This window comes from Mauremys reevesii, linkage group 3 (assembly GCF_016161935.1).
Source record: "Mauremys reevesii isolate NIE-2019 linkage group 3, ASM1616193v1, whole genome shotgun sequence".
NCBI lineage: Eukaryota > Metazoa > Chordata > Testudines > Geoemydidae > Mauremys > Mauremys reevesii.
The window spans coordinates 97,283,043-97,305,054 of record NC_052625.1 but is presented as its reverse complement, the minus strand read 5'-3'; the positions used below and the strand labels follow the sequence as shown (position 1 = coordinate 97,305,054).

The 22,012-nt window shown below is 42.0% G+C and overlaps 1 protein-coding gene and 1 long non-coding RNA gene across 7 annotated transcripts in view; one reads left to right on the top strand and one right to left on the bottom strand.

Moving 5' to 3' along the window:
- Positions 1-1,099: 1,099 nt before the first annotated feature.
- Positions 1,100-19,965, top strand: LOC120400830. Its single transcript, XR_005596101.1, has 3 exons — positions 1,100-1,121; positions 2,188-2,255; positions 19,805-19,965. It is a non-coding gene; the product is annotated as an uncharacterized LOC120400830 (long non-coding RNA).
- The window catches only part of SYNE1 (spectrin repeat containing nuclear envelope protein 1), a 472,714-nt gene continuing 464,027 nt past the window's right edge, over positions 13,326-22,012 (bottom strand). For all 6 annotated transcript variants that reach the window (XM_039529938.1, XM_039529933.1, XM_039529934.1 and 3 more), the window contains 2 exons: positions 20,658-20,716; positions 13,326-14,442 (listed from right to left, as the gene is read on the bottom strand). In XM_039529938.1, coding sequence (XP_039385872.1) covers positions 14,202-14,442; positions 20,658-20,716 — 300 coding nt within the window. In that variant the 3' untranslated portion in view covers positions 13,326-14,201. The remainder of the gene's footprint in view (positions 14,443-20,657; positions 20,717-22,012) is intronic.

Here is a 22,012-nt window from a genome sequence, read left to right as displayed (position 1 = left end):
ATTTCAAAGGAATTGAACTAAGACTGTCAATTTGAGAGGCCCTTTAAACAGAACTTTAATGTGACACAACCTTAACGACAGCAGTGCTGCTGAACCACTGTAATACAGTCAAACAGCAGGCTAGGGAGCCTGCCACGTTATGTCAGTCAGGTGTCCCATGGCCAATTCTGAAATAGGGCTAGCACCACTCAGCTTAACTTTCCCGGCCTATTGCCCAGGCTCCCAAACTGTTTGTGACACAAACTTTACTGCACATAGCTGTAGCATCTTGATCAGTGAAATAAATGGGAGTTTTGGCTTGCCAGCACCTCTGAAAATCCGGCCCTGTTGATTTCACAAACTCAAAAGCAGCTACTAAGGAGTTTCTCCTTCAGAACTACGCCAAAGTATCTGTGAGTATTGGCTGTGCTCATGGGATCTTGCAAAACCTTATGTGTTTGTCCCAGCCACTGGCCAACCTTTTAAGTGACAAACAGACACTTCAGTGCAATGCAGAGTACGGAGCTCTTCAGAGCACGGACTGTCTCTTTGTTATATGTTTGCACTGTGCCTAGCAGAATGCGCCCTCATTGTAGACACTACCACATTATAAATAACAACAATCATTAATACACCCTAATGGAAGAGATCACGCCAGGGTTTCAATGGCATATTTGATCAGGGATACAGTTTCTGCAATCAGCAAAGGTGAAAGTACGCCAGTCCGCTCCAGTGTATCAGTAAGAGCCGGCACACAGCCCACTGTACCGGCACCGGGCAGCTTCCCCGGGCCAGCAATTTAAAAAGGCCTGGGGCTCTCACAGAGGCCGGAGCCCCTGGACCTTTAAATCACTGCCAGAGCCCTGGGGCTCCCTGCCACTGCCACAGCTACTGCTACCATGGGGCTCCGGTGGTGATTTAAAGGGCTCGGGGCTCCCAGCCGCCGCTACCACAGCCAGAGCCCTGGGCCCTTTAAATCGCCTCCAGAGCCCCAGGGTAGCAGCGGCAGCCGGGAGCCCTGGGGCTCTGGGGGCGATAAAGGCCCTGGGAATTTAAAGGACCTGCTCCTTCTGCCGAGGCCCTGCCCCTTCCAGTTGGGCCCCCCCCCGCACACCTTACTCAGGACCCCACCCTGCGTATTGGTAAGTCCCTGGCAATCAGATAGCAACATAGACATGAATTGATCCTCACACACATTTGCCGTGACCTCCCCACCCTCCACTCAACCATCACTTCTCCGTGGCATTTTTTTCCAAGCTGTACATTCCTCAATACCTCCCCAAGAGACCTTCCTCTGAGCTCTGTAAGGGAATCAACTAACTGGTGCCTAAAATTAGGCTGATTGTGGTTCACTCCCTGGGGCGGCAAGCTGCGGGGGCGCCCTGCCGGTCCCTGCAAGGGCGGCAGTCAGACAGCATTCGGCGGTGCGCCTGCAGGAGGTCTGCTGCTGGTCCCCTAGATTCGGTGGCAATTGGGCGGTGGGTACGCTGAAGCTGTGAGGCCAGGGACCTCCTGCAGGCTGCCTGACTGCCGTGCTTGGGGCGGCAAAAAAACTGGAGCTGCCCCTGACTCTATACTAGCAAGGTGAGCCTTAGTGACATCAATAATAATATCATGTCATTATCCTAGTAATAGTACTCTGGATTGTGGCCAAACGGTGATCTGATTCTAAAAAAAAAAAGAAAAAATATATCAGCCAAATGGGAGGATCTTCTACTCTATTATAAAGTAACCCCAATTAGCAGATTAGGATTCACATCCATGACATTTCCGCTGTTGTAGCATAAGCAACCAATCACTGTATAGCTACAGCACCCCCTCTCCTCCCCTGCCCCCAATAAACCCCACCCTTCATCCAGCCTGCTTCAGCTGCTGTTTCAATTAAAGAGACTGGCTTTGTCTCTTTGCTTCCCAGCCTATAAATGATTTATCAGTCTGCCCAGCACAGCACTCCTCTGACAAGGAAGCTGGCCCATTCAAAACTGTTTAATTTTCTGGCTCATATGCAAGTGTAGTAAATATATTTGTGACTGACAACTTTTATTCTCAATTGGGTCAGTCAGGGCGAGCCTATTGCCATGGAATGATAACAGGTCAGGGATCTGCACTGGAACAGAACATTTAATGCCGCCACTACATTGTAGCGTGGCCTGCTTAAACATCCTATGTAACAAGTTCTTCCTATAAAAGCTGATGCACCTTCCACAGAACCAGAACACAGTTGCTGACACCCACAGGCCAGAAGCAGCACAGGCTGAAGACAGGAAGATAGAAAGGTAAACTAAATGAAAAAGGAATATTAATTACTCTGGTGACTGGTAATCCTTAAATATAGTGAAGCTGCACAGGCTATTCTTACTGCAATAGGAAAGTCTGTGGGTTTTTTCATCCATATATGATCATACTAGCCTTTAAAATCCTTCGCAATGATTATTTCTTGGTCTGGTTAAACACTGCATTCCTTTCCACTCTATTACAAAGTCACTTCCTTCAGATCAGCTAGTTAGAAAGAAAGAAAGAAACCTAGGCAGACCACAGCAGCATGGCAGTCTACGGTCGGTGCTGCTGAAAGTGTAAAATCACCCACTGAATGAAACCCACTTATGTTCTTTTTCTATGGCCCACCAGGCTGTAGTTATTTCCATTTTATCATGGCAACCTGCTGACATATATAAGCAAATTGGGGGGCATGTCAGCTATTGGGACGTGACAATTAACAGGCAAAATATTATATTTAGAGCACTTCAGATTTTTTCCCTGCTGAAATCTCTCTGGGATCTCTGCTTTTTCGGGATTTAGATATCACCACCAAGGGGCCGTCATTAGGAATTATTTGACTTTGCTCTGTCACATAGATGATGCTTGTATTTATCTTCTGCTTCCTTCAGGTCTCAGATGTGTCCATGTTAGCTCCAGCTTTGGCTGCCTCATTATTTCAGGAAACTTAATTCAAATGCAGCTGAAATTGTATTAGTCCACTCAGTGAGGTTTCAACCATAGGGATTTTGGTACATAATGTATACTCTGAGATTTTTCTCAGGGAAAAAGAGCTTGCATATTACAAAGATCAGCTATCTGTGGGCATGCATCTTTGCTCTTTCACTAAATATGTTTACAAAATAGAGGCTGAAAGATCCTTGCTTAGCATGAAAGCCTTGAAGCTGCTGAAAAAATACCTCAGTTTGTCTTTGAGAACATTGCCTCTGTGTATTCACATTTGTGGGATTCATCTCCCTCCTTGTGACAGACCATACCCCTATGTTCATCCTTATTACAAGACTAGGATACATTTTGTACAAAGTATGTCTTGTGAGGTATCATTTGAAAACTCAATCTGCTGAACATTATTGTCCTGGTAAAATATGTGTATCAAAGTTGTTTGTAAAGTTATAAGATTCTCTTGTATAACATTGCTGTAACATGCTCCAAAATTAGAAACGCAGGCCCAGGCAGTTCTTCAGAAACAAAAGACACACTGAAGCTTCAGCCAGGTATCAGCATAATCAAATGGACTATCATGACCTATCATCTGGCTAAGCCGCCATTCTTTGGCAGGAAGAAAGGTGTGAGTAAAAACTTTACATATTGGCAAAGACACAGCGGGGGGGTTCTGTGTAAACAGACTGGCTGTTGCCTGAAACCCAGCTGGAAATATACCCTCCTCCCCTCTTTGAGGATTAAGAATGAGAAACAGAGCCCCCCCCCTCCCCCCAATCACCTCTCTCCCCTTATCTGTACTCACGGCAGTAACAACGTTTGAAAGACAAAGGAAGCATCATTAAACTGGAGAAGGGGTCATTTTAGTTTGTGTTTTACCTTTTATTTCTTTGCAAACAATTCTGACGTTTATGCCTCATTACTTGAAATCACTTAAAAATCTATCTTTCTGTAGTTAATACATTTGTTTTATTGTTTTATCTAAACAAGTGTGTTTGGATTGAAGTGTATGGGAACCTCCATTTGAGACAAAGGATCTGTGCCTGTCACTTTCCATTGATGAAATGATGGACTTTATGAGCTTGTATTGTCCAGAAGGAGAGATTTGGGCAGCACAAGATGCACATTTCTGGGGAAGGTCTGGGACTAGGAATTTGCTGGTATCACCATGTATGTAATTCATGAGTGACTGGCCAGAGCATTCATGTAATACAGCTGGGAGTGATCTTGCATGTTGGAGGCTGGATGAGCAGGACCAGGAGTGATTGCTCTCACAGCAAAGCAGTGTAAAAGGCACCCCAGATTGCAGAACTGAAGGGACACAGCTATTCATCAGTCCAGATTCTACTCTGGGGAATGTCACACACAGCCCCACCTATATCTGGTGATGCTGAGCTTCAGAAATCTGCTGTGTCTTTTGGCCAATGACAGGCAATGGGAATTAAAGCAGCTTTGAGTAATGCCAGGAGATCACAGGGCCCCAGGACTGGGGTAGTGGGAAGGTGGTTTAAAGCCACCTTGGCACCCCACTCTTCTGAGCTGGCCCAAACACTCTTTGGCTGCAGCTCAGGTGCTAAGCCAACATTTTGAATAGCCTTAACATCTGCCAGAAGAAGTAGGCTTTAATGGTTGAGCTTCTTCACTGTATGGCACAGAGGAAATGTCTTATGCCCAAATTCCAAATCTGTACTAAAAGTAGTGTCTGATTTTCACCATTAGCTTCTCTCTCCAATCCTCTCCTCCTTTCCCCCTCATCTTCCATTTGCCCTTGTGAACTTCATCTCTCCAGCTATTTTCTCTTCCTTCCTCCCCTCCTCTCTTTTCTACCTGGAGCTTGCTCCTTTTGGGAAGTGGAATCTAGTTCCCACTGCCTGGTCTTTCCAGACCAATTAAGCCTAGATGTTGTTGCAGTATGTGGGCTCTCCAAGCATTGTAGCTGTCCTTGTCCAGACTCCGGCAAGACTGGCTTTTGCTTTTAGGTGACAGTACTCCAGATGAGGCCACACCAAAGCTGAATTGAAGCTATTTCCCATCCTCTCTAAAAACAATCCTAAAATGCAAAGGGAGTTTTGCCCGAATGAGGACTGCAGCTTGTTAGTTGCTATGGCGTACACTACCTGCATCGGCATTGATCACCATATTTTCTGTTCCTAAGCCATTTTCCTCAGAGTACCCTGGAAATCCTGAACCCACCACTGTTTCTGAAAAAGATGCATTAGCAAAATAATGCAAAGAGTCCTGTGGCACCTTATAGACTAACAGACGTATTGGAGCATGAGCTTTCGTGGATGAAGACCCACTTCGTCGGATGCATCTTTGCTGCTTTTACAGATCCAGACTAACATGGCTACCCTTCTGATACTTAGCAAAATAATGTATTTCCTCCCCAAAACAGTTTAAATTTAATCTGCCATTGTGCTGCTCAATGGCACCGTGGTGAAATCCATCTGCTATTTCTCAGGGCCTTCACTGGTTTTAAGCCAAACAGGTTTGTCTACTTCCTCTTGCACATACAATAATATATTAAATAATTCAGAACCCTAGGATCTCTCACTATTCATTTCCCTCTGCTCTTCAGAGCAGCCATGTAATATAACTCAGATTCCTATCTCTTAACTAGTTTTTAATCCATGACAGGCCTTTGCCCCGGTCCCTGTGATTATTTATTTTCCTTTATCACTTCTCAGCAACTTTATTTAAAGCTTTTTTTTGGCAAACCAAGTAGATTGTATTTGTTTGGTCACTGCTGTCTACTCCTTTATCGTCAATTATATTGAAATAATTCTAATAGTATTAAGCGAGTCAGAGCTCTCCCTTTAGAGATATGCTACTATAGAGGTCTATATTTTGTATTACCATTAAAAACAATCCGTTTTATATTGCACCTTTCATGCAGCCACCCTTGGGTTTGAGGTCAACAATCAGCTGGTGGGGGCAGTAATGGGATAGTCTGGCAAAGTCACTGGCCTATGACAACCATGGAAACTCATGAATTGGGATGGGGAAGCTCCATATCCAGGGGCTTGCATAGAAGACCCCTAGGACTTACACAGAAGTCAGATTTTTTTACCTTAAAATCATGAAGTCTACAGCCACTCGTTGGAGGACTTGAACCTTGTTTGTACCAAATCCAGGTCCAACCTCAACCAGGCCGCTGGTCTTTCTTCCATTGACCAGTTTCCTGAGACGCAGGTGAAAAAACCCAACAATCTAGATTTCACAGTATCTCCATTCACCCTGCTTCCTGCCCCACTTCTAAGCATCATATTACTGACTTTCCAGCTCACAGCAAGGGTCTGCTTGTTGAAGTGTTTATTTCACACCCATGGCTCTGGCTTCATTATTTCCCACTTATCGTCAGAATCCTCCTACAAACACCAGCTAAATCCTGGGGAGTTATTGCTGTGGAGTGTCTCAGGTTGCTGAGATACTTCAATCTACATTAACCCTTTGAACACCAGTTTGTTCTGAGGTAACTAGCAGCTGGAAATAGGAGTGGATGGTCAGTCATCTAGAACTAACTTGTCCAGGCCTAGGTGGGGGACAAGGGAGAGGAAGCCAGACCTTTACTATCTCATTACTACAAGGAACCATTCCAGCCCCTTCATCCTGATATGCTCTGTACTCACCGACCAGTCCAGGGTTACTAACCAGTAGTGGGGACAGGCTTCATAGGACTGGCAGGCTGGAGGGTGGGATGGGGTTGTGTGTTGAGTGAGAACTGGCAGAGTAGCTGGGAGCACACATTTGGGCAGCTGCCAGGTAGGTAGCTTTGTTGGAAATGAAGCAGGGATCTCTGGGGGATGGGTGTGAGGCGTGAGGCTGAGCAGTCAGGCTTATGGCTGTCAGGATTACAAGCACGCATGAGGGGCGAGTAGGAACAGTTCGTGAAAACACAGCCAACCCCAAATGTTCAAAAGTTCCAAGTTGGCTGTGCAATCCTGAGATTGTATCATGAGTTTTGGGCTGCCTTTCGCTTTCCAACCTCCCTCACCCATCCCCCGTCTGGGTGACAATTAAGCTATGTCCACACTACAGCTTACGTTGGTATAAGTTACGTTCCTCGGGGGGTGAATAAGCCACCCCCTGAGCGATGTAAGTGCCACCGATGTAAGCGCCAACGTGGACAGGGCTGTGTCGGTGGGAGAACTTCTCCCACTGCCATAGCTACCACCCCTCACAGGGGATGAAGTCATTAAGTTGACAGGAGAACTCTCTCCCCTCAGCTTAGAGCATGTGCACTAGCAGCCATAAAGCTCTGTAATGTAGCCTAGTACTGCCAACTCTCCCAAATGTATAAAAATGATATTGGCCTCATTGCAGGAGCTCTCATTGGCTGCCTTATGGTGCAGAGCTTGCCCCTTCTCCCCAAAATTATAATTAACTAATTACACCCCCCACCTAGAAATAATTATGGAGCTTCCCCCACATACATTTGCCCATTCCTCCAGCCCAGCAATTAATTATGCAACCCCACCGCTGCCCACCCTCTACCTAAGCAATTAATAATACATCTCCCAGCACAGCAATTAATTATGCATACACCCCAACACAGCCCCACCTCTGCACCTACTACAGCCCTCTCCCCCTTCCCAGCACTGGTGTTAAGGGGCGGGGAGGGGGAAGGAGCAGAACACAGACCGACCCATTGTTCCTCCCTCCAGTCCCCTGAGAATGATGTCAGCTGCACCCTCTCCCCTCCCTGAAAACTCCTCTCAGCCAGTCAGGCTAGAAAGACCCCTCTTGTGCCTCCTGCAGGATCCCAGCCTCTAGGGCGGGAGGGGGGGTACGTGGGGAAGGCAACTGGGGTGGCTCCAGCAGGAGCTAAAGGTTTATTTGCTGCAGTGAGTTGGCAACACTGCTTTATCCCTCTGACCCTTTGATGGGCCAGCAGGGGTCACCAAGGGCTCTTGCCCTGCAGACTGGGAAAGAGAAAGACAGAGAGGTGGGGGTGTGTGTATGTGTGTGTGTGTGTGTGTGTCTTGTCCCTTCCCTCCTGCCTCCAAACCAATCACAGGAGAGCTCTCCTCCTGAGTCCCCACTACTCCCTCAGCCACAGCCTAGGAAACGATGCGCCACTGTGATACCAGCTAGCTGGTTTTTGGGCACTGTTAGTCCTATTCTCCTGCCTGAATTGACTCCAGAGTATCACAGAAATGAAGCCGAGCGCCAATGCCTGTAGGCACTGAAGCAACCTGTTCTCCCACCTGTCCCACGCAGATTTGTTGCTACAGCAATTTCCTGCAGCACTCTGAGCTAAAACAAAGAACAACAAGAAAAGTACAAGATGACGGCAGTACCCAGGGGCAGTAGAAACCGTCTGTGCTAAGAGGGCTCTCTCTAAGGGTTTGAGTGCCAAGCGCGAGGGTGTTGTAAGTGTAGCAGCTGAGTGACAAGAGGCTCCAAGCTGAGGGCAGGAGTGGGAGACAAAGGGAGCTGTTAGAGAAAGGACTGGAGGGGATGGGAGACATGGAGAAAGGGAGAGAGACAGGACAGAAGGAGATGAGAGAAGGCAGAGTGGAGTGGGACTGAATTATGAAGGGGGAGACCAAGGAGCTTGAATATTATGTAGCAATGGAGATGGATCCAGTAATAGGATTCAAGGAGCAGAGAAGGGGTGGGGAGGAGAAAGATCATTGTATTTTCAACAGCTGAGTGGATTGGAGGAGCGAGGTAGCAAGAGGCCTGAGCGGTTGAGAGGGCAGCAACAGAGGGGAGAGGCAATAAGACATGGGCCAGCAATTTGACCATAGGGACGGAAAGGGCAGATTTTATGTTAGCTTCTAAAGGCTTCAATCCTGATTGTATCCCCATTGCACTAGGCAGCGTACGGACACATAGGGCTAGATGTACAAAGGTACTTTGGTGTTGCAAGGCACCCTGCTGCCCAGGGGCAGACTCAGTCCTGAGTTAGGTGCCCGGGATCTTCATACAATGCATGGGTTGTAGGAGATGGGTGCCTAAGGAAGGGATCCTCAGAAGCCAGCAAGGAGCTGCCTCAGCTAGCCAGGAGTGAAATGCTGAGGAAAACGGCAGGGCTAAGCGCCCAGATTCTCAAAGGCAGTTGGCACCCAACTCTCATTGATCTGGGCCTTAGGCACGTGGCTGACTGGCTGGAAGGAGGCCCCTTCCACGGCTCAGGATTCTCAGCCATGAATTGTCTCCCAAAGAGTTCCATGATTAAGCCAGGTCAGCCCTTTCTTAACAACAAAAAACCCCCAAACAAACAAAAAACCACACACCAGAGTGAGAGAAAGAGAGCCCCCCACAATAGGTGTTGGAACTAGGGGTGCTGGGGGTGCAGCCACACCCCTGGTTTGAAGTGGTTTTCATCACATATAGCGTTTACAGTTGGGTTCAATGGCTCTCAGCACCCCCACTATACAAATTGTTCCAGCCCCCATCCCCACACCCATTATAACCCATAGCCCAGTGGGGTTTTGGGAGACCCAGATTCAAATCAATGCTCCAATGCCTTTTTAATTGTTTGTACAAAGTGGAATAGCTTCACAGGCGAGATTGAGAGAGACTCCAACATGGAATAATCTCCAGTGGTTGGAGGACTCCCATGGCTTCCAGACCCTGCTCCAAATCAGCCAGAGTGGTGATTTGAAAACAGACCTCCTACCTCTGTTGAGTAGTGAGTGGCCTAACCACTGGGCTATTGCATCAACACTCCTGTGGATCCAACAGGTACGCTTGTAGGTAGGCCCGTTTGAGAATCTCACCAGGGCTTAGCCCTGAAATACGATACCAGACTGCTCAGCATCACGAGGATTTAGGCAGCTTTGCACATGCCCACCTGCAGTGAATTCAGGCACCTCCAGGGTTAAGGGACAGGGTTTTGAGGATCTCAGTGGTGCCTAACGGTTGGATTTAGATACCTAAAGTAGATCTAGCCCATACAAATAATGGAGTGAGTAGAGCAACAAGGGATCAAACTGAGGTTGACAATACTAATTACAATTCTTCTTAAAAACTATTCCTTTGTACTAGGGCTGTCAATTCATTGCAGTTAAGTCACACAATTATCTAAAAAATTAATTGCTATTAAAAATTAATCACACTTAATCACAGTTTTAATCACACTGTTAAACAATAGAATACCAAGTGAAATTTATAAAATGTTTTTGGATATTTTTCTACATTTTCAAGTACATTGATTTCAATTACAACACAGAATAAAGAGTGTACGGTGCTAACTTTATATTATTTTTGTTTTTGCAATCCAAAAAGCATAAACATAAATAGTATTTTTCATTTCACCTCATACAAGTACTGTAGTGCAATCTCTTTATTGTGAAAGTGCAACTTCCAAATGTAGATTTTTTGTTGTTACATAACTGCACTCAAAAACAAAACAATGTAAAGCTTTAGGGCCTACATGTCCACTCAGTCCTACTTCACGTTCAGCCAATTGCTAAGAAAAACAAGTTTGTTTACATTTACGGGACATAATGTTGTCTGCTTATTATTTACGTCACCTGAAATGAGAACCGGCATTTACACTTTTGTAGTCAGCATTGCAAGGTATATTTACCAGATATGCTAAACATTCTTATACCCCTTCAAGCTTTGGTCACCATTCCAGAGGACATGCTTCCATGCTGACGACACTTGTTAAAAAAAATGTATTAATTAAGTTTGTGACTGAACTCTTTGGGGGAGAATTGTATGTCTCCTGCTCTGTTTTACCCACAATCTGCCATATATTTCATATTATAGCAGTCTTGGATGGTGACCCAGCACATGTTGTTTGTTTTAAGAACACTGCAGATTTGACAAAATGCAAAGAAGGTAACAAATGTGAGATTTCTAAAGATCGCTACAGCACTTGACTCGAGGTTTAAGAATTTGAAGTGCCTTCCAAAATCTGAGGGATGGGGCGTGGCGCATGCTTTCAGAAGTCTTAAAAGAGCAAAACTGTGATACAGAAACTACAGAACCCAAACCACCAAAAAAAAATAAAAAAAAATGAACTTTCTGCTGATGGCATCTGACTCAGATGACGCGAATGAACATGTGCCAGTCTCCACTGCTTTGGATCGTTATTGAGCAGAACCTGTCATCAGCATGGATGCATGTCCTCAGGAATGGTGGTTGAAGCCTGAAGGGACATGTGAATCTTTAGCGCATCTGGCACATAAATATCTTGCGATGCCGGCTACAACAGTGCCATGTGAACACCTCTTCTCACTTTCGGGTGACATTGTAAACAAGAAGCGGGCAGCATTATCTTCTGGGTGATTGGCTGAACAAGAAGTAGGACTGAGCGGATGTGTAGGCTCTGAAGTTTTACACTGTTTTATTTTTGAATGCAGTTTTTTGTACATAATTCTACATTTGTAAATTCAACTTTCACGATAAAAAGATTCCACTACAGTTCTTGTAATGGAGGAATTGAAAAATATAATTTTGTTTTTTACAGTGCAAATATTTGTAATAAAAAATTAAGTGAGCACTGTACACTTTGTATTGTGTTGTAATTGAAATCAATATATTTGAAAATGTAGAAAACATCCAAAAATATTTAAATAAATAGTATTCTATTATTGTTTAACAGCACGACTAATTGTGATTAATTTTTTTAATTGCTTGGCAGCCCTACTTTGTACCCTTCCTAATAGGTCCTACTCCCACCTTCCCTTCCTCTCCATGATAACCAGGATTGGCCAATGTCCATTTCACCCCTTCTTCCCCCCACATTTCTGATTTTCTCCAGTCTATGACCCCCTAACCCCATAGCCCAGGGGTTGGGAGTTAAAGGCCAGAGGAACCAATCAAGAGATGCCCTAAACAGAGAGAAAAGTCACTGCAAACCAAGAAGTTTCTCTGAAGATACTGACACTTCTCCCCTCCTTGGAGAATGGGGGTCGGAGGGCACTCCTGGAAGACTTCACTGTCCCTGCTAGCTTCTCTCATACTGTAGTGGAAGGCTCAGCTCCCGCAGACTATTTGACAGACAGAGGCTTCTGCACGGTCACCATACACCATCCTTGCCCAAGTGGCCCAGCATTCAGAGGTATTGTGGAGTAAGCAGCAAGAAAACTGAATGAGCAGGGGAGCCAAGGATGAGAAGCTTTCAAACCTGGAGGACAGGGAGAATAGCAAAGCTGCAACCAGATGGGAAAGGCTGGTAGAAGGACAGGAAGTTCAGTTTTGAATGGATAATTTAAGGCTTAATGTCTTACCTATTGCCTCCTGTATAAGACTTATTAAATAATCTTTTTCTCCCTCTAATTTTTAATTCATGTACATTAGCACGTACTGATCCCTGGGAAGTCACAGGTGAGGCCGTGTACTCTTCCTAGCACCCTCTTTGGTGAACTCCTTGAAGATAAAACTTTAATGCTGAGTACTTGCTTTCAGATAACATTTGCTGGCTTCCTTGCCTGCATTGCCATCTCGTGCTTCACAATCTCAGCTTTCCTTTTTAAAAACTCTCTAATCTGTATGGCTGTGAAGAAACCTTCAAAAAACACAAATCCAATTCAGTGACATCTGCCCAAGAATCTGGAACAATTGCTCTGAGATTTTATGAACTGCCACACATGCTAACTCGGATGCCTACTGGTGATAATTTTAATGACCTCCTGACTGGCCTCAATAGCTCAGTTCTAATCAGTCTCAATTCAAACCATTGCTACCCAGAAAGGCAATCCCAAGAAGCATCAACAATGCAGTAGTTTTGTTTTCTTCAGGCTCAGCAAAAACAGGGCTTCTTTCCTTCTGCTTACACACTCCAGACTATTCGCTCTATAAATGAAAACATTTGTTCCTAAAAGTAATGGGAAAATATACAGTATGTGCAATAGGTTTTTTTTAAAAAACAGAAAAAACTTATTAAACCAGAGATAACTTTAGGGCAACACTCTGCAATTTCTCAAACTTGAAAAGAATTTTGTTTTGGTTAAGTTATGACTCATAAGCTATGTGAAGTGCCTGCTGCTGCTCAGAGAGTGAGTTTGCTGTAATGTTTCTGGGAAATTTATGAGTTTTCATTTTGTTCTGTTTTTCTGCTATTTATGCCTGTGTGTTGGGTATATTCCATGACAATACTTCAGCTATTGGTCAAGCATAAATATCAGTCTTAATGTCAGTCTATATCAAGCTGCTATGGAGAAGATTTAAACGTTTTCAACTCTCAAAAAACAGTCTTCTTCAGTGTTGACTGATAATAATAATAACTGGAGTATGGGAGGCAGCATATATACACATAAATCTAACAGTTTGGGAAACATGGACTGTAAGAAACATATTAGAAAAATCTGGAGTTTCCAAATGTTAATTCATAATTAAACAGCTTTTTATATTCATCACTGATTCTATAACTGTATACTTTCCCATATCTCATACTGTTCTGCAGCAATTTTGCAAGGTCTTTCCATTCCCACAGATTCCTGCTACAATTCATTATTACAGCATTTCTTTTTATTTTATTTTTTTCTTTGAGAATTGCAGCATATACATGGTCTTATAATTGTTTTTACCATACATTTCTCATTCTAAACTTACAGGTTTCTAGAATTGTCATTAAAAAGCACGTAGACAAAATATTGTATGGTATCTATAATAAATGCAAAGAAATCATTACAAACAAAACTTGGCTTAGCAAACTGTACATACATAAATAGGTTCCTTTTTATACTTGATATTCAATATTTTTTCTCATAAAACCTTCCATGATCTTATTTATTACATCCATTTTTTAAACCTTAAAAAAGTGCCTTTCAGATTTACAGCCTGTGCATCCAAAGAAAAGGTTAGAACGCCATGCCCAAAACAAAAACCAAGGAAAAATAGTACATTGCCATACAAGCTCTTTAAAAATGTATGTTACAAAGTCTTTCAAATGTCCTTAGCACTGGTTCGTTTGAATACTGTTAGATACTGATAATATATTTAACAAAGATCGGCTAATAGCTCATTCAGAGCCGCACACAGGAAAGGTTCTATTGAAAGTATAAAGTCCTTGGGCTATGCATAGCACAGGGCAGTGACCCAGATATAAAGTGGCCAGAAGATCCAGAATGTTGGATAGAAAGAAAATTCCCTCACTTATTTCATAGCTTTCTTAGTGCCAGAGATGTGAGTTTTGAAAGGATATTACTCACGTAATGCATTACACATTTTGGTACGGATACATTATTAATTTAGTGCCAGCAGAATGATATGGGAACATTGGCTACAGTAGACAGATAAAGCTGCCACGTTGAGTGCATTGACATTTGAAACAGGTCCATCTCCTGACATGCTTCTCCAACTTTAATAGCCTTTCTACTGCTTCATAAAGGAGGAGGGCCATTAGTATATCTTAACATGGGGTGGAAGGACCGGGCAAAATTATTCGATAGGGTACAGCTGTAGTCCTCCTCAGTCACTGGTACAAGGCAGGCAAGACCAATCAAGAGCAGCAGAAGAAGCTGAAGTGGTAGAGCAGCTCTGAGGACTCTCAGGAAGAAGGACGGGTGCTGCTGAGCTGCCAGTGTCTCAGAATGGGAGGAATCTGAGCCACCTCTTATGGACCTGAGAAAAGAAATCAATGCAGGATAAACAGATTTTATCAAAATGGACACTGCTTACTGGAAAAACAACAACTCTTCCTGGGGCATTAACTTTAAAATCAATACAAATCCTATCATTAACAAATGCCAGAGGTGTTTTATAGTGAATATGCCATTACTCTGACACTGTCACTATTTAGCACTGGGATTGGAAAAAAAAACCATCTGATCAATCATAAAAAGAATAGCACATGGGCAGCTCAAGTGCCATCATTCTTACTTAATTGTGTAAAAGATTTTCCATGTGAAAAAATGAATGGATTGTACTCTCTAGACAAGACAAAATATATTCTATCATGTCAGTTGCTGACTTAGTCAATATCTGCACACAGTCTAGAAGGGAAACCCCATTGCTTTAAATGTCAACTGCATTTCCTTTTAGGAATTATCACGATGAGTCATGCAACTAGAGCAATAATATGCCAGTGTTGGATCAGAGGGATCTCAGTGTCCACAGAGTACAGCATAGCTTCATTTTGCACTGAATCAGAAGTTAAAGTTCCTGAACTTGGATGGACTTCTTACCCTTTCTTTGGAACTTATTTCCTTGCGGTCTTTCTATGAAAAACCTATTACTAGCATTGCAGTCACAGCCTACTCTCAGTATCTGGTGGGGAGGTAGGCCTCGAGGTCAACATTTTCTAACCTGTATGTCTGAAGGTAAAGCACCTAAATCCATAGCAATTTTTTAATCGATAGGAGATGTGGGAGCTCAGCACCTCTGAAAAACAAAAATCAGGCTATCCATTTAGATGCCTAATTTTAGGTACCCACATTTGAAAATTCTGACTGAAGTTTTTAGGATTTCCTGTAACATGGAAGTTCTCCTTTCTAGCACTGGATACAGTTTGAATTCCATTTTGACACAAACCCAGAGTTGCTGGAACTGGAGGTGCTGTTGCACCCCCTTACTTGAAGCGGTTTCCATCATATACAGGGTTTCCAGTTGGTTTAATGTCTCTCGGCACCCCCACCATAAAAACTGTTCCAGCACCTCTGCACAGACCTTCCCATTTTGTCCTCTTGACCTAACCTGTCAGAAAACTACTACATGGGTGACCTACTGAAAGGCTTCTTACAAGTTAGATGGGTTGATAAAGCCTGAAGGTTAAAAAACCCAAACTGAATGATTTAGATACATGAATTATGTGGCACGGAAAGGTACTGTGTTTCGGCAAGTACTAAAATGCACAGGAATTTAATGGTTCTCAAGCTATCTTCTAATATTACAGCCTACGTCAATCTTGCTTCATTTCTTTTTATTATTAAGTGTGTCTCTGATATGGAAGTCTCACAGCAATTTGATTACAGTTCAGCAAGAACACAATGGTGTACTGAGGCTAAGGAGGTAGAAAGACGTATGTAAAACAGCACAAAGGAAGATGAGAAGCCATCTTCAGAATTACCTTTGCCATGAAATTATGCCCTCCCTTGTACCTTCTGGATCACCGAAGAAACTAGTTCTCCAATTATTAATATCTTACTGGAGGACATCATTTGTTGTTACTTGCTCACTTATCTACAGATGTCTTCCCATGCTGAAGACTTCAAATGAAGCCAGGCAGCTTTTGGTTATGTTTAGTTGACTAATGGAGAGCTGACTATTCGAGTCCACTAAATGATTAACTTACTGGGATGATTAGGTCAAGAGGTCAAGATCAAAACAAAAGATTACACATTGCTTAAATCCACAGCATTGGAGCCAGAATGGAAAGCTGCTTATTCTTGCATCATGTAAGATCATATATTATATAGAACGCAATGAAAGGACATGGCACATTTAACAGCATCAGAGCATTCCATATTAAAGTTCAATTAGACCAGGCCTTCCACTGTATAAGAATGCCAACACAGAGAGTTAATGGGCTGAGGTAGGAACAAAAGGAACATGGAGTGCTTAATTACCTTCCAAGCATTTCGCTGCACAGTCTACCTACTTACGTGGCTTTTTGCATAAATACTATTGCTTACAGCTCATCAACAAATGCCACATTTTGCAGAGTGTCCACTCGTCATTGGGGTTAATGATCATGATTTGAAAAGCGGAGTCTTTTTTTTAAATAGTTATCCAGTGACCTGAAAGTTTTTCTGGGACTACCAAAAGGGTCTCTAAGGGAATTTCCAAGAGACAGATCAAAGGAGTGGGCTTGTTCATCAACTAGTAATTTTCCTCTCTTCTCAAGTCTATGGGCAGCGGAAATGCACCACCAATTTTGTTTCTGTATTTATTGAAAAACATAAAAACATTCAAAGTAAAAGGTGGTGGTGGGAAGTGTATGGAGGCTCTCGATTATGAGCCTAGTTAATTCTCTGAAGAATTAATGCCGTTATTGGAAAAGTGCTCTGAAATATAGTAGTAGTAGAGCAGGGCTGTAAACATTAACGGGCTAATACTGTATGGAAATGATACAAGAAATGAATAATGAAACATTTGCCTCTGTAGGAAATTCCTTCAGAAGGGTCTGTTTTAAAAAGTTCAAGCGCTATATTCCTTTGGCGACATAACTGCTGTTTATTACACTTACTCATACCATAATGGACACATTAATAGTGATGGAAAACTGGATATGCAGCTCAAAGTGTTTAATTGCGGGTGGAAAGGGGTGATTAAATGGTAACATCTGCAACCAAAGACCTGCTGTGATATTGAAGTAAATGGAAAACTTCCTATCAATTTCAGTGGGTGGGGACTGGGCCCAAGTGCTATACAGTATATTACTTTTGGGGGAAAGCATAGTTCGTTTCTCTTGCCCATTGATTCCCTGCCTTCTCTTTCAGACTGCTCTGCCATTTGTCACACTGACAGCTGCTCAGTTTGGACTGAAGTCAGACTACTTCACAATTGTTCTTTACTCCCTTAAATAGATTCTAGTGACTAGATATTGTGGAAGGCACAGCTGCAAATCTGACCAAATGCATGTTTCCTAATGTCAAACCAAGTCATCTACACAAGAACTCTGATGACTTGACCTTAAGTTACATAAAGCAGTCCAATTCCTCACCTACAGAGTTTGCAAAGTCTGGAGAACTGGAGCTCTACTCGTCTCTTCTGAAAAGCTTAGCTGATAGGCAGAAATTAAACTATCATGCACGGTTACCAGATGAGCAGGGGGAATTCTCATTTCACCTCCTGTGTATCTTCACCTTACTGCTCAGCATGCAGCTCAATTAGTTGTTCTTTGCTACTGTGTGTTCTACATTGGCTACTCTGCCTTCCTCCTTCCCCCAAAGTTAGCTAGCTTACATTGTAAAGAAGATTAATATATCCATTTTACAGTTGGTTAAACAGGCAGTTTAACTGACAAGCCCAAAGTCAAGAGTGAGTGGCAGAACTGGGAACAGAACCATGGAGATCTGAGCCCAAATCTCTTGGCCTAATCAGTACACTTACACTGCCTGCTATTATGCAGTCAAAGCCAGTAAGAATCCTGCGGCCTAGTTTGGTTCAGGAACTAAAGGTGAGTTTATAAAATTGCTATTTGATTCGGGGTGGAGGCAGAGTGCTGGTGGTGTTAGGAAGTGGGGACTGAATCAGTGGCGCCAGAACTTGAATAAAGCTACCAAGAAAGACAATGTAAACACACTGATGCAAACTGTACAATTATTTTTGTCTTTTTAACATTTTAATCACTTCAAAAAATCTGCAGGCAGGCATAGGTCCAGGTGTGCATTTTCTGAAAGCTATGTTAGCTGCCATGGGGAAAATGCACTTCTGGGATTTGCTTTTCCTAAATAGCATGCAACAGCTTGTACTGCCTGGCAAAACAGATTCATGCCATACTGTAATCGTGGAGATCTGGGAGGATATCTTGATAAACAGACATGGGTTATGTGACAAATGAACAGGATACAGTAAATATGTTAACCTATTTGTTATGATAATGGAAAGGCAAAATGTCATCAAGCTTAATATAAAACCCCACTGACCCTCTAATTTTTAAAGTAAGTAACTTTCCATTGCAAAATCCTATAGGATAAACATTTCTAATTTCTCTTTGGTTCTCCCTTACACTATAGTCTATTAGGGTTTGCTGATCCAGTGCAAGATCAAACACAAAGTACTCTGATCAGAGGCATGTCAAAATATTTAAAAACACAGTGACAGCTTGTACTGCTTTATCAGTTAAAACCACATTACACATCAACCACAACCTGTCTGGCTTGCGCATTTGATTAAGTTTCCTATTCAGTAGTAACTCATTTGTATTCCACGCTTGTCTGAATGACAAATTGAATATTGTGTTGAACAGCTATGAGATGTGTTAATATACAGTGCTGAAGAAAGCTGATCTGAGAGGTGCCGCGCAGATGCCACTGTTAGAATGTGGGCTGATCCCAAAGCTGCAAAGCGCTGCTAAGACGCACGCTGGGCCAGTTGCTAACCCTTACAACACAGAAGCCTTCTCAAAGGGGTGCTTGTGTGGCAGTGCATGTAAAGGGGAGCAGAGGAGCAGACACAACATATTCCTTTAGTTCAGTGTTGCTAGTGCAAGCATGCTTATCTGCCTGATTTAAACATTGTTCTTCAGACAGATTCATAAAAGAAATATACTTAGCTGTTAATGGTCATAGATTAAGTTTCCGATCCCCTCTTCCCCCTTTCTATAAGAAACAGAATGCCAACCCTTATAGTGACTGGAGGTAGAAAAATTCTCTCTGAGTCTCCATTTGAGAGAAGAACAGAGAACTGGGGTCACTTGTTTAAGTATACATCACTTATTCTGTATGCTATGTTACTGTTTTTTCAACCAAGCAATCTACTTTCTTGGAAGCATTGGAAGACTAAATGTTCTACCTACCATATATCACTTGGATTTTGATTGTGAACTGGTACAACTAAAGTCATGAACTGAATCCCTTTACACATTTAAAACATTGCAAATATTACTTGGAAATAATTTGGATATTGACTAGTTCTAAATGCTAGCAGTTTTTGCCTCCCCCCACAATATTTCACACTGTTGCTTTGTTGAGCAAAAGCAAGGTTTGTCTTTATGGAATAAAGGTTATCAGGTACAAAGTGCATTCAAGGTTTTTTTTAAATGCCTGACCATTGCTCAATCACTGTATAAATCTATTTTGGCCCGGCTTCAAACCTAAAATTTCTTGCATTTGAACAAGAAATATTTTAGTGGATTTCAATTTTACTACATAGATGACAAAGAAAGTGTAAGTTTGATTACAGTTCCATATAAATTTCCCCCCTCCCAATATAATTTTAATTTGTTGTTGCAACTCACTAGATGCTGGAATGGGACAGGGCCTGTACCTTACAATGTTTATATATTTTTTGTTTTTTAAAACATTATTTGTTTATTCTATAGGGCGAAGTGAACTGATCAGTGAAAGAGTGAAGGGACGCACACATCACACCAACAACAGAGAATGCAGAAGCACTGTTAGCCGCAGAGATGACAGATTGCTGGAGACAAGGTGGAAAGCAAAAAGCTGCAGCTGCAAGTCTGCTCTCTAGTGGTCATCTAGAAATGGGGCAGCGCTGATCCTAGAGTGATAGTGGATGCAAGCACTTGTCAAGTGTCACATTAATGTCAGTGTGTAATATCTGCAAAGAAGTTCTATGATTTCAGAGAGAAAAGATGCTACCAATTTTTAGGATGAAAATTCTCAAATTCTGACTTTTCATTCTGAATGATGAGAACTGAAAACCCACAAACCGAACAAAATATTAAAAATTAAAAAAAAAAAAAGAAGAGGATGTTAGTGTGTTTTCTTCAGATTTGTGGGTTTTACAAATTCTAAAATATTGTATTGGTCTAATGCCTGCCTTAATTTAATATCTAGAAATAAAGAGGATGATAAAAAGTCTTTGCCATGAACCTCATGGTATATCTGCTGATCAGGTTTTAATATAACAAGCAATATTATGAATGTAAACAAACACCCATGTGATCAAATAAATAAAATAAATTTAAATTTAAATGATGCTAATGGGAAGCAAAAGCTGTATATTCCAAGAATTACCCGATATTTCTGTTTACAGATATTTTGGTTGTAATAATTGAATCCTGCTTACAAAGGAACTCTGCACTTGAAATGGTTAATTCCTGTCCTTTTGACAGACTAAGTGTGGAGAGACACTTAATGGACATCATGGGCAATTTCCATCATCCTCTTGGAATTCTAGAACAGAGTGCGGAAACCAGGAGAATAAGGTACCTGCTGTGTGGACTGCTGACAGAGGGTCCAGGCTGTGAGACACTACATTTGCCCCGTGGCTGTTTGCAATGAACAGGGGGTAAAGAAAGAAGAATGTTCAGTCCAGGCAAATAAAGACAAGCTACTGATGAAATCAAATTAAAAGTGCAGCAAAGGAAACATAAAATCAAATGAAGTGACCAATACCCATGAACCAAGGAAACTGGCTTTTCTTCTGCTTCGAGCGGAATATGAAAATGCTTTGAACAGACAAAAGAAACTTGACAGAATGTTTTAATCATTAAAATAAAAATCATACTAGGCTTGGTACCAAAAAAAAAAGTGTTAAATATTTTTTTAGCTCAAGTGATTTGTTACATGAGATATTAATTAATTCATCTTATTGAAAGAGATGCACTTAAGTGTATTTATATTTAATTGCAGCTGAATTAATGTTCTGTAGAACATTAAAAATTATATTCCAAATGGCACCTTTAAAAAGTCTGGCTTCCTTCTTTCCACCCATAATTCTGAGGGCCAAATAACTGCGGGTGCATTACTGCACTTGCAATTATTTCCTAGCATAATTAATGCTGCTTAGAAAGTTAACTAGCTGAAAGTCTCTGGATGGTAGGCAATTATTATAGATATAGCACTGGTGATGTGCTTGGCATTAGAATTCTAAGAGACATCAGTTTTTGTTTCCAAAATTATAGGTGCAAAAAGGGAGGCCCTTAGGAGTCTTGCATTTTACACTGTACATTATGGACAAAAATGAAGAAGATAATGTTTGTAAACCACAGTATTATATTAGAGATGAACAAATACAGATTAAAAGGTTAATATGAGGCATACTACATTTCTACCAATTCTTTAGCCAAAGTTTGCTATAGTAAATTGCTTTATCACTTTCTGCAGTGTGCAGGCATCTTCTAGTTTATGGTATCATGACTTTTACTAGTAATTTTGTAAAAGTGGCTAATAAAAATATGAAATTAATGACTCCAGAAATAAAATGTTTCATGTTGTTCTCAACCCTTTTGAAAAGCCAGTATTCCTTTACATTCTCAAACTAGGATCTAAAGAAAACTAGTGAATGTAGCAAAATCAATTTCAAGAGACCACAAAGTTCATCAGGACAGAACTCAGATGTTTTATAAAAAGTGCAAATGAAAAATCGATCGTTAAGAACGAAGGAAAACTGAATAATAATTAAAATAAATCAAACACAAGAACTGTAAAGAAAGACAAAAATTCCAGTTCCATACAGGGATCAAAGTGTGGAGAAGCAGAGTGCAGCATGGCGTGCTGCATTTCTTGTATTGTGTTCTAGTGGTGACAACATGAAACATTAGAGCTGTTGTCACAGCCATTGA